Genomic DNA, 13,284 nt, shown 5'->3' on the forward strand with positions numbered 1-13,284 from the left:
TTGTTTTTTTAATTTGAGATTTTAAAACATTCTTTGAGAATAAACTCATCCAGGGATTATTTCTTCATTTATTGAACTAACATGTATATTTTTTTCTGTGCACTAAAAGATCACTAAAAATAAATCACTCCTCTCCGACTTCCCCCATTAAGCCTTGTTAATTTTACTTGCTGACAGCGGGGGAAACTGAGGGAGACTTTGGAGAGTTAACTTTATTCTGAACCACTAAAATCTAGATTAGGAAAATGTGGGTCTGCAGAGGCCAAACCTGTCCACAAGGAACTTTCCATCTATTTGAAGAGCAAAGAAGTAAACAGTTGGAATAAAAGGTGAAGTGTATATATACCCAGAGAGCTGAGAGAACACTGAGCAGAAGGGGTCAGAAAGGCTCAATCCTGAGGGACCAGGAAATTTATCATGCACAGGGGCAGCCTCTGCAGTAGTAAGAGGTATGAGAGAACACACCTTCCAGGAACAAGTAGTTTAGTATAGGAACCAAAAATTTTAAAGGCCAGGACCCAGAGGAATAGACAGTATATAGAATTCCCTCCATTCCTCCTTTGTTGTAGTCCAAGATCAACCTAACTGAAGATATTGAGAAGCATTGATATTGCTGGTCCAGCTAAATGCTACCCCTACCTGAGACTAGAACAGCTTCTCAGCTCATTTTCATTTGGTCGTCACAGTAAAAGTGTTCTATTCATTGCCTTTAGCACCAGGGGAAATTCTCTCCAGGTGGCAATTCTATTCATTAGTGATCAGTTGGAAGAGAAGGTTACAACGGTTAAGCCCTGGACAAAGGTTAATGATAACAATATTTTAAATGCACAATGAAATCAGGCAATAACACTTAATTCCACAGTAAACGAATATCAGAATATGATAAGTAACTTATTCAGATAATACTTGGCTTAAAATCATCCTTCTAAGCTTCCCATCCCCTATTTTTTCCTAGCCTCTTTTATCCCTGTAATTAACTATGCTTTGGAAATAGGACTAAGTTAAGTTTTCTTAACTAACCTCTTACTTTAAAAATCAGATAAATTGAGTCTTTCATATCTTATTCTTGAAAAGGTCCTAATAAACCATCAAATCAAATAAACTATGCTTTCATGTGGACCTCAAGCCTGTTTTTAAAGACCTGGCAGATCACTGACTCTTTGAAAGATGGTCCCCTCTGCATTAATTTTAAGAAAAGTTATATTATTTTTCTGTTACATTGTCAAAATATTTCATTCAGATTATTATTTGAATATTATTTATTATTGGAAAAGGCATTTAAACTCTTTATCCCTTCGGTAGGTTTGGAGTGGGACCAACTCCACCAGATATGAATCCAAGATGTGTAACTAAGGATCTGATTTCTGTCCAAAATGTGGATGGAAGCCACAGAGAAGAGGGTATGTATAGTTTTCCTCATCTAGGTAGGAGCCTAAGTTGGGAGGAGTCATCAGGGAAAAGAAAATACAAGGATTATATTCATAATCTGAATTTTATTTTAGTTTTTGAATGTAAACTTTAAATGTCCTGTTCATCTTCATACATAAAGCTTCTAAACGTTTAAATGTGACATAGGCATCTGAAAATTTTGAGTGAATGATGGAGGCTTTACTGTGTGTCTCAGTTATCTAGTGCTGCTATTACAGAAATACCATAAGTTGATGGCTTTAACAAAGAGAAATACATTCTCTCTCAGTTTAGGAGGCTAGAAATCGGAATTCAGGGTGCAAGCTCTAGAGGAAGGCTTTCTCTCTCTCTTATCCTGGAGGAAGGTCCTTGTCATCAATCTTCTCCTGGTCTAGGAGCTTCTCAGTAAAGGGACCCTGAGTCCAAAGGACATGCTCTGCTCCCAGTTTTCCTTTCTTGGTGGTAGGAGGTTCCTCTCCTCCCTGTTTGCTTCTTTCTTTTATATCTCAGAAGAGACTGACTCAAGATATAACCTAATCCTGTAGATTGTGTCCTGTGGTTAAGAGCTATGGCTGCTAACCAAAAGGTCAGCGGTTCGAATCCATCAGGTGCTCCTCGGAAACTGGAAACCGTATGCAGCAGTTCTACACTGTCCTATAGGGTCACTATGAGTCAGAATCAACTCAATGGCAACATAACTGCCTCTAATCCTGCTTCATTAACATCATAGCGGTTAGAATTTACAACACATAAGGTAAATATATCAGATCACAAAATGGAGGACAACCACACGGTACTGGGAATCATGGCCTAGCCAAGTTGACACACATTTCTGAGGGACACAATTCAATCCATAATGCTGTGTCATTGCTAAAAGTACCTTTACTCTAGTGTCTTAATACAAAGGGATTTTATTATCGTCCATGACATCCTAGGAAGAAATGGGAAAACACCATACACTATAAATTTACTGTTTGATCTTAAGGAAGTATTATCTAAATAAGTTAGTCATCACATTCTGATACTATAAATTTTACAGCCTCAATGTGGCTCTTGTGATTTTAGAAAATTAGATAAATGTTAAATCTCAAGAACTCCAAATAAAGAAAAAGAAAAAAGCATTGTCATTTATAAGCATGTTTAACAAAGGCTGTTTGCAAATACAATGTCTGTTGTAGCATCTAAAAACATAAGTGTTCCCATAAGTGTAAACTACGTAAATATAAATCACACAGCTTCAGGCCAACCTCTGTACCATCTGTTTTGGAATGTCCATAGGTGGGGCAAATAATGAACACCTGTCCCACGATTTGGAGGATCGTAGTCCTCATGGGACAGTATTGTTTGGGGAAGGTAGGAAGATTAGTTACCCCCATTCCAAAGAAGGCAACTGTTTTTATAATTCGTGTGTATCCCAGATAGGACTAACTCCTAGGTTTTTTCCCTTCTAAAATTAGCCCTCTTAACAGTATTTACTTTAGCAATTTTATCAAATATCTCAAATTCTTTGATAAAATGTAAACATTTATATATATCATCCGGTATTTCCTGGTTGGCATGTATTTGTTATGACATATTTCTAATACTTATTAATACAAATCATCAACCCGAGTGGTACTAAGACTGGAGCTTACCTGAACTGTTATATTCAAATACCTAACATTAACAGCATCCAGTAATGTGATTTCTATGGGAATTTAGGGATTCTGTCACACTTATTTCTGTAGTCATAGTAGTATTTTGTTAAGCATCACCTAGAAGATGGAAAATAGTTCATGTTCTATAAGCTTCAGTGTTTTTTTTAATATTTCCTACATACCCTGTCCTCTGTATGGCTAAAGATATCTTTTAAGGTTTAGAAATTTGTTTTACAAGTATTTCATAATCTTAAGTGATCTAAATTTTTTTTAATTGTATTTAGCATTGAAAGGTATACAAAGGTAGATGACAGTTCTATAAGTTTATAATCAGGAAGAAGGAGAGACCTAGACAAAAGTAACTACAGGCGGTCCCTAGGTTATGAATATCAGACTTATGTACAACTCCTACTTGCCCTTTGACGTTGTGTAAATTTTGCCCTCACTTTGAAACGAATGAACCAACCCCTACTCGCAACAAATTCATCACAGTCACTTCACTTGCTGCACGTGCAACTTTTAAATCATTGAAAAGGCTTCAGGCTTTTCTTGCACTAAAGTAAGGCTAAATAAGAACTGTACTGCAACTTCCATACAAATTCGACTTAAAGACACATTTAGGAACAGATCTCATTCATAACCTGGGGACTTCCTATATAATACAAAACCAGAAGAAATAAGCTTTATAATCCATACCACACAGGTGCATTGGTAGTATGGAAAAAGGAGAGACTAATTCCCATTGGGGTGGTTTATGAAGTGTATGTGAAGAGTAGTTAGTTAGAGGGAGGTAGGAATGCTTTACCGAAAGGGATGGTGTCGAAACAAGACATTTAAGGATAGTTATGATGTTATAGCTCGAGGTCTTTTTGGATCTGATATCTAAGAGATTTCAACAGATGTGGAGACAAAGGAAGAAGGTCATTCCAAGGAGAGGAAATTGTGTATAAGCAATGTCAAGGAGGTGATGAAGACAGGTTGGTTTGGGCAATAAGCACCCCTGAGAATTTAAATCACAAGAAATACTAATGCAGGTCTACAGCCTAAATCCATAGCACCTGTCTAGTTCGAAACTCCTCAATCAGAAAGATTAACTTATTATTATTTTTGGAGTGATAAGTCAATAAAGGAAACCCTGGTGGCGTAGCATTAAATTGCAGAAATTTCAAGTGGTATTACCTTTGGGGGAACAAAAAGACTATCATGTTTATTTATTAATAATATTGTGTTTTAGGTGAAAGTTTACACAGCAAATTGGGGTCCCCTTTAACATTTTTTAGAAAGATTAAAGTAGTATAAACTTGATAGCGTCCATAGGCAACTGGCAAAAGCGAGGACAAGTCCTCCCTGGAAGAATCTTTCAATCCGCACCAACAGAAGTTGTAACATCCCGTTAATTTTAAGATGCATACTTATTTCAGAAATGTTAAAGTGTGAAAAGACATGTGTTTTAGAAATAAAGTATGGAGCCAGTTCTTATAGTGAGTTTCCAGCATGCTGAGCTGCCTTGAGTGGGTCTTGTAAATTCCAAATGGAGTTAATTAGGTAGTGGTCAGGGAGAAAGAAGTAATATGGAGAAGGAGCAGGGAGCTTTACAATATCTTCAAGCCTATCTTTATTCTGGTAGGTGGGAGCTAGACCGTCAGAAATGACAAATAGATGGCATACAAGTTCTTTTTCCTCCCATGCCTATGAAGAACCTAGAACAGTGCCTGGCACATCATAAATCCCCCATAGGTACTTAAATGAATAAATCAGTGATTAATTTTGACACTACTCCCTTATTTAGCTTGACTAAACCTCAGAATCCTTCTAATACAGCAATCACTAACAATAAATCAAAGTTGGCCTATAATTTGAAACCTATTTCCATCTCTAAGTTAGAGATTTTGAGGCAGAAAATAATTTGACGAAAACAGGAGTAAGTACTGGCCCTTGAAGACATCATGCCTGAATCATAGCTCTTATTCTATAAACCAAAAACCAAACCCAGTGCCGTCGAGTCGATTCCTACTCATAGCGACCCTATAGGACAGAGTAGAACTGCCCCATAGAGTTTCCAAGGAGCGTCTGGCAGATTTGAACTGCTGACCCTTTGGTTAGCAGCTGTAGCACTTAACCACTACGCCACCAGGGTTTCCTATTCTATAAAAGACATGTCTTTTATTATCAATGCCAGTTTTCTCATTTAGAAAAAGGAGTAATTTCTCACCTGCCTACATCAGAGAGATATAATGAGTCTCAAGAAGAATGATGGATATGGAGTGCTTTTTAAATTGAAATGCTTAGAAGAATGAGCTTTATAATATTTTAAGTAGCTTAATGCTTTTTAAATTGAAGTACTTAAGAAGTGATTTTAATAATATTTTAGGTGACCTGTTTTTACATCTATATTGAGAATGATGGACTTGAGTAGAAAAAGACTAAAGGAATTTCTAGGTAAGAAGGGAACGTTTGGTAAGAATTGCTGACATTTAGTTTTTGGAAACTGAGCATAAAAGAAGAAATAGATTACTTATTTAGAGGCAATAGTAATGTTAATAGTTATAAGGATGTTGATAAGAACCGAGTTTTGGAAAAAAGTTCATTCTGATAGGTTAGATTCCAGATAAGATTTCTTTATTGTTGTTGTTAGGTGCCACTGAGCTGGTTCCTATTCATAGTGACCCTATGTACAACAGAATGAAACACTGCCCTGTCCTGTGCCATCCTCACAGTCACTATTGTGCTTGAGCCCATTGTTGAAGTGTCAGTCCATCTCTTTGAGGGTTTTCCTCTTCTTCGCAGACCCTCTGCTTCACCAAGTATGATGTCCTTCTCCAGGGACTGATCCCTCCTGATAACATGTCCAAAGTATGTGAGACGTCCTTCCTTCTAAGATTGCTTTACATTCTGATAAATAGGAAGCATAGAAAAGACTGAAGGATTTATGGCTCACCAAGGTTTCTTTTCCTGAATAAGGATATAAATTCATTTAGAATCATAAAGATAAAGGCTTATGTGTTGAATTATGTAAGACTACTTTCAAAATGCTTACACGTGGTTCTAAAGATATTAGTGAAAGGTTACATCTGACCTTACTGGGAGTTAGATGATATTGCAACCCCAGGTACTATGACTTAGGCTGACCTTGGAGGCTGTCACTGGTTAGGGTTAACATATTCGCGTAATCAATACATAATTCATAAGAATTCATAATCCATAATTCAGCTTGTAGTAAATATTATGAATTTTCAATTAGACTAATAAAACAGAGAGATGAATCATAGATTACTTTATTGACCAACATAATTAAATGAAATTGAGAGCATGGTTTCTGGCCATTGACTAATTAATACTCATTTATCTGTCGGATAAAAGTCAGCGATTTGGGCATAAAATTATTCTTATGTTAATAATTCATATCACTGTTTATTTTCTAATACCCTGTGAAATATTATTAGTGAGTTATGAACCAAGGCGCAGATATTAAATGTTATTTTTCACACTTGACTCTGACATTTATTATAAATATTTTCTCCACCCTTCCCTATCCCAGTTTATGCATCTGGAAAATAATGGTATCAGAAGATAAAATTATCCTGATAAAATTTACAAGTTTAGACAGAAAATCAAGTTAGATGTGATCATGACTACGTATCTTTGCAATCAAGTAAAGGAATACTTATCAGTAAGTATGTTACATGTATTTCATTTGTCATTTTAGAGTATCTAATTTTTTTAAGAGAACAAAGGGGTGCTAAAACATCTAAAATTGGATTTCTGCACAAATGATAATTATTTTATTTTGCATATTGTGTCCTTTTTGAAGGGGAGGGAAGGAATAAGCATGGAGAAGCTGAACAACTTGTTAACTGATCTTTCACTTCAAAGTGTTTTCCTAAATTGGGTGCCAAATATCACTTTCTTTTCAAGTTTATTAACAAAGTATTGACTGAATTTGATGGTGGTGCAGTTGTCAGAAACTTCCTTTCAAAACGTTTATTTTTCATTTTTATTATAAAAGGGGTGCATGATTGTCAAATTTGGTAAATACAGATAAGCAAAGGGAATAACGTGTAACCCATTCATAACTCTTCACCTGGAGATAACCACTGTTAACATTTTAAATGTATACCAATTTACATGGATTAACTATTCATGTTGTTTTACAATGTACTTTTTTTCCCCCCAGGATACTTCCCCCCCCAGGGCACATTAAATATATTTTATCAAATACCTCTTATGTTATACAAGCATAATTAATACATTTATTTCAACTGAAATATTATGTGTTAAGCATGATGAAGGGCCTCTACACCTGGTATAGCACTAAATCTTTAGGTTTTCATAGGCCAGTATTAGGGCAAATGTTCCTTCACAAATATTTGGCAGTATGCTATGTGCAAGGTGTTGTGCTAGGGCTTATGATATTCATTGACAAAATAATTTCATGCTGCAGGCTGCCTATTTACCCAGTAAGTCATTCTTCTAACCGTTCATTTGTTAAAATCAACTACGTACTAGATACTGGGCATATAGAGTGAAAAAGAAGTTTCTTTCCCAATAAGCTTGCTATTTGGTGAGGTAACTGAAGGTGTATCACTGAAGATGTATCTTGGGGAAATGACCTAGAATAGAGAATGAGCTGTAGTGATCCAGAAGTTTGCTCTTATTTCTAGTGGGTGTCTGAGAAAGTTGATGGAAGAGCTAGAATTTGAGTTAGGATCTGAAGGATGAGAGAATTTGGACATGTGAGATAGGGGCTGAGAAGGTGAATGGAATAGTAAAATTATTGAAACAGGGGATATGAAATGATTATGAGGACCACTAAACAGTTTGGCATGTTTAGAACAGAGTTCATAGAAGATTATATTAGGAAACCAAGTACATGTGTAAGTTTGTTTCCATCATTCTTTTAGAAATCTTTTTTCAATTTCTTTTCCTTTTTGAGGTAAAGTCTGTGGAGATATGTTGCCCCCACCTTTGCTGACAGACACAAATGAGATTGCAGTTACACTGGTTTCTGATACAGAAAGTGGTGGCAGTGCCTTTGAGCTTACCTTTACTGCGAAGAACTCAGAAGCAGGTATTTCAGGTATTTAGTTTCCTGCTGTTTTTCTTTGATAATGGGAATGAAAAAAAAAAACAAAACCAAAAACCAAACCTGTTGCCATCGAGTCAATTGTGACTCATAGTGACCCTATAGGACAGAGTAGAACAGGGTTCCCAAGGAGTGCCTGGTGGAATCGAAGTGCTGACCTTTTGGTTAGCAGCCGTAGCTCTTAACCACTACACCACCAGCGTAGAAAGAGCAGGGTGAAATGCCTGTGACCATTCAATTGGGCTTTCTCCATTTCCATAGATTCAGGTTGTGGGAGAGTGGCTGTACTGGTAGAAGAAGGGATAATTCACTCTGCCAGTTATCCTGACTTGTATCCCAGAAATGTAACATGTCATTGGTTCATTCATGCTCCAGAGAAACACATTATAAAGGTAGGCAACTATAGAAGAAATCTCCTTTGCAGAGAATTCAGCTATGTTGGTTAGGCAGAACTTACCTCATGTGGACAGTTAAATTGCCATTATGACTAGAAGCTTCTATTTGTCATTGTTTTTACTCTAAAAAGGGACCCCTGTGTGTGGTTAAAGTTTTGGCAGTCAAAAAGAGTATACAATGAAAAATAACCCCCTTTCTCCTCAGACTCCCATCCTGTCCCCTGTAGGCAAACACTGATAAGTTTCTAGAGCATCCTTGGAGAGATATTCTGAGCATTTACAAACACGTATATATTTATATTGTTTAGTGTAAAAATTGAGCCCTGGTGGCATAGTGGTTAAGAGCTCTGGCTGCTAATCAAAAGGTCAGCAGTTCAGATCCACCTGCCTCTCCTTGGAAACCCTATGGGGCAGTTCTACTCTGTCCTATAGGGTCACTCTGAGTCGGGATCGACTCAATGGCAATAAGTTTGGGGTTTTGTTTTTTTTTTTAGTGTAAAATGGTGTGGTGGAGGCATCTGACCTCCGCTTAACTTCATAACGGGGAAGAAGAATCAAGATCAGCAACCCAAGGCTGATTGCTATGAGGTGCAGGTAAGACATGCCTCCTCTCTCCAGCCTTTTTACCTATTCTGACACGAGCTGCCTTCCCACAGCACTCTCTACTTCTCTGCTGGGTTGGATAATTTGTTGCAATGGCCACACAGAACTCACAGACCATACTCACAGAAATGGGTTTATTAGGGAAGTAACTGGTAACAATTCCGGATCAGGAATGACTCAGGATACAGCTCTTTGGTAAGGACAGCTTCTCCCTCAGTAGTCCCCTCAGGCAGGCCCCACATTGGCCCTCTGCCCCACCTCTGCCCTGTTGAGGCAAGTGTTACAAAGCTTTTTAGCCCTGCTGATAAGTACCACAGGAGCATCCCACTCCACCAGGAAGCCTTCTGCCCAACAGTGCTCAGCCTTCTCACTCCATGGGCTGGAAAGCCAACTGCGCTGTCTCTTGCAGGTCTTCTGGTTCTGCTGTCTCTGCTGCCACTGTTTCTCTGCCGCTGCTTCTAACCATCGCCAGTATTACAGCTCTTCTTCTCTGTCCTGGGTCTGTTGCCTCTCTCTGTCTTCTGTGTTACTCTCTCTCCATGTCTCCCTTTAAACCTAGTGAGATAGCAAACTGACCAGTCCCCTCGTTAGGGTTCCATACACCTTATTTTCATGGTCCCACCCCCACAAGTATGTCAAGTACCTTTTTTACATTATTAGCGAACTATCCAATCCCCTTGGTGGACCACAAGTACCTCATTTGCATGTTGTTGTTGTTAGGTGCCATCAAGTGGGTTCCAACTCATAGTGACCCTATAGGACAGAGTAGAACGGCCCCATAGGGAGTGACTGGTGGATTTGAACTGCTGACGTTTTGGTTAGCAGTTGAGCTCTTACCCACTATGCCATCAGGGTTCATTATTTGCATAGTCCCACCCAATCGTGTGGTGGGAGTTACAAGACCGTGGCAAGAAAGGTCATAAAAAAGCAATCCATCACACCACAGTTAGCAATAGTTTCTCCACTTAAAAATATCTCAAAGATCTTTTCAGAGAAGCTCACAAAGCTCTTTTTAGGAACTGCATAAAATTACATTGTGTGATGTTCCATAACATATTAAAACAGTTCCCTGTTAACAGACATTAGTCAGTTTCTACGTTGCTGCCATGCACATCCCCATGTCGCTGTTTTGGACACGTGTGGATGTAGATAATTCCTAGAAGTAGAATTTATGCATTTAAAGCGGGTAGTCATTGCCAAACTGCCCTCCAAAAGGCTCCATTTATTTACATTTCCATCAATGGCATGTAAGGATGTGACTGAGAGCGTTTTAATTTACAGAGGACACTTTTTCACTTTCTCTCTTCTCATCCTTGACCACTTCTCTGGTTATGTTTGTTATTTGTACAGTTGGCATTTGAGGAGTTTACTATTGGATTTAATCAAAACTCTACACATGATGCCGTTGTGATTTATGGTGATCCAGAAGAGGAGCATGAGTTAGGTGGGTAACATTTTGTCCTTGAAACCTAATCTGAAAAGCCTTTGACTAACCGGAGTAGCTGGCAGCATGGGCTATTTTTCTTAGGTACCTTTTTACCATGTGTGGTGGGAATATGAAATTTCCTGCACTGGAACTCATGGTACTGTAAAACTTTAAAACCCAAGAACCGGCAACTGACTCACCAGCAAAGTTTTTAATAGAAATATGCAAAATGTGAACAATGTATCAGAATGATTAGAAGGCAAATAGGATGTCCCTGAGATAAAGGAGAAATGGTACCAGTAAGGAAATTTTTAACACTTATGTAAGGAAAATTTTTAAACTTCCTTCTTTTTGAACTAATCCTTTCTGTTGCTGATATTTTCATTTTTGCATCCAAGAACAGTAACCGAAAGCTGTAATTTTCTCTTTTTGCCTTAAAGTTAATCTCTTGAATTAAAACTTCAAGTATACTTTCGGTTATGATTTAACAGTTTACTGAGTATGAAGAATTAACTTCCAGCCATGTAGCCATTTTCTTAGTCCCTATTATTTGTCCCTCAGTTGGGGGATGAGTTAGTGTGAGGTGGAGATCAGGAATATAGGTAGGTTAAGAATATTTATTTGGACATTGAGTAGGTGGTAGCCCAATCCCATGATCCAGCAGAGTGGTGGATGTATAGTGAGAGGTTTGGGCAAAGCAGGAGATGTCAAATGTTTGTTCACATAAAGTGTGACCTTGTTCTGTTTGTTGTTGTCTGTTGCTGTTCAGTTGCATCGACAATACACAAATTTGGGATTTTCTTTTACCCACTTCTTCTCATTGTTTACAAATTAACAGTCAACTGATGTCTCTGTGCATACTAGAAATCAGACAAACCTTTACCCTATTTGTAGAGCTTTTTCTGTGAGATAAAATTGCCATAAGTTGGTTGTTCTCTTGAAACTAGTATTTTATTTTCCTCTTGAGGTGTAAGGGTGTGCCTAGGAGTGGATTAACCAGTAAGCAAGGAACACCCGTCAAAGATATGATGAAAAACAGGTGAAATTGTGCACTACAGATTAGTAAGTAAGCACAGATGTGGTGAAACCCATGTGAAATTGTGCACTACAGATTAGTAAGTAAGCACAAGTAAGCCCGTTCATATCTTGGTTATTGGGTAATCTGCCCCCGCGTGTGCCTACAAACCAAAGTTGTTAAAAAAAAATTAATTGGATGTTTTCTGATGTTTGAAAATCCCTAAAACTTTTTCAGCTAAACTTTGTGGAGTCTTGAACCCCACCCCAATATGCAGTCCTAGTAACATGACGGTGATACGTTTTAAAAGTGATGGTGAAAATGACTTCCAAGGCTTTAGGCAGAGATTCACCTTTTTGCCCTCGGGTGAGTATTGTGTACTCACATGGGTATACCTGTTTATTTGTGGAATTTTTGCTTATGAAACAGGTTATAGGGAAGATAACTTAGCCATGGTTCCCTATATTTAAGGAGCTTTGAATCACCTGAGTGGCATAACAAAACTACAGATTCTTGGGCCCATCCCCAGAGGTTTCCATTCTGTCGATCTGGGATGGGACCCAGGAATCTGTGTTTTAACAAGCACTTCAGGTGATGCTCAAGAAACTGCATTCACTAGCACATAAATAAAAATGTCAAGCACCGTGTGAAAAAGGGAGATGTAACTCAGAAATGAGGTTGTCTGGTTCTGTTTAAGGATGTCAGAGGGTTTTGAAGGTTAATAGGTTTCTAGACACTCTAGAGGGTAAAGATTCCTTTACCCAGACAAAAGGGATATTATGCAAAAACCCTAGTTGTAAGAGAATGGATGATGTGAAAAGAACCTACAAATAATTCAATGTTGTTGGAACAATGGAAAGAGTGATGAAGAAGGCAGGCGTTAGATTATGACGAACGGGGGAAATTAAATTTTAAGTACTGGAGTGACAAAACAGCTAGCTGACATTTATTGATCACTTGCTGTGTACCAGGTATAGACTAAGCATTTCACATGTGTTATCTCATTCATTCCTCCTTCAGACATTGTCCCACCTGTCACAGATACAGACACAGCTGGCAAGACATGGAGTTAGAATTCAAACCTTCCTCTCTCTGACTCCAGAGTAGCATAGAAGATGGAGGAGGGGACTAGGGGTGAGCCTACATGCATGGAAAGTAGTGGGGAGGTCATCATAAGAATTTATTTCAGATGTATTGCTTGATTAGATATGTGGTGAGAAGGGGGGATGTGAAGAAGGAAAATTCTAGCATAGTGTTCGGGATTGTAGCCTGAGTGACCAGGTAGATGATGGAGCCACCCATTGATATAGGGAAACATAAGAACAAGACCACATGGACTATCAAGATCAGTTGGTCTCATTTGAAACATGTGAATTTTGACGTGTTTTGGAACATTTAGCAAGAAATACATATCAGTACTCAGTCTAGAATTCAGGAAAGAGATTTAGATTGAAGATAGGTATTTGGAAGTTATCTGCATGTAGATGAATAAAAATAGGCTTAAGAACATTATACCAGTTGCCATTACGTCAACTCCGACTCACGGTGACCCCATGTGTGTCAGAATAGAACTGTGATACATAGGGTTTTCAATGGCTGAGTTTTTGGAAGTAGATCAACAGACTTTTCTTCTGAGGCATCTTTGGGTGGACTTGAATGAACCTCCAGCCTTTCAGTTAGCAATTGAGTGCATTAACAGGTGTACCACCTTGAGACTC

General features: G+C 38.1%; 1 protein-coding gene across 1 annotated transcript in view; it reads left to right on the plus strand.

Annotated features, from left to right (window-relative positions):
• The window catches only part of OVCH1 (ovochymase 1), a 63,501-nt gene that overhangs the window by 27,805 nt on the left and 22,412 nt on the right, over positions 1–13,284 (plus strand). The window contains 7 exon segments of the mRNA XM_064285169.1: positions 1,303–1,400; positions 6,492–6,648; positions 6,650–6,714; positions 7,978–8,112; positions 8,389–8,519; positions 10,476–10,569; positions 11,804–11,932. Coding sequence (XP_064141239.1) covers positions 1,303–1,400; positions 6,492–6,648; positions 6,650–6,714; positions 7,978–8,112; positions 8,389–8,519; positions 10,476–10,569; positions 11,804–11,932 — 809 coding nt within the window.

The sequence above is a fragment of the Loxodonta africana genome, chromosome 4 (assembly GCF_030014295.1).
Source record: "Loxodonta africana isolate mLoxAfr1 chromosome 4, mLoxAfr1.hap2, whole genome shotgun sequence".
NCBI lineage: Eukaryota > Metazoa > Chordata > Mammalia > Proboscidea > Elephantidae > Loxodonta > Loxodonta africana.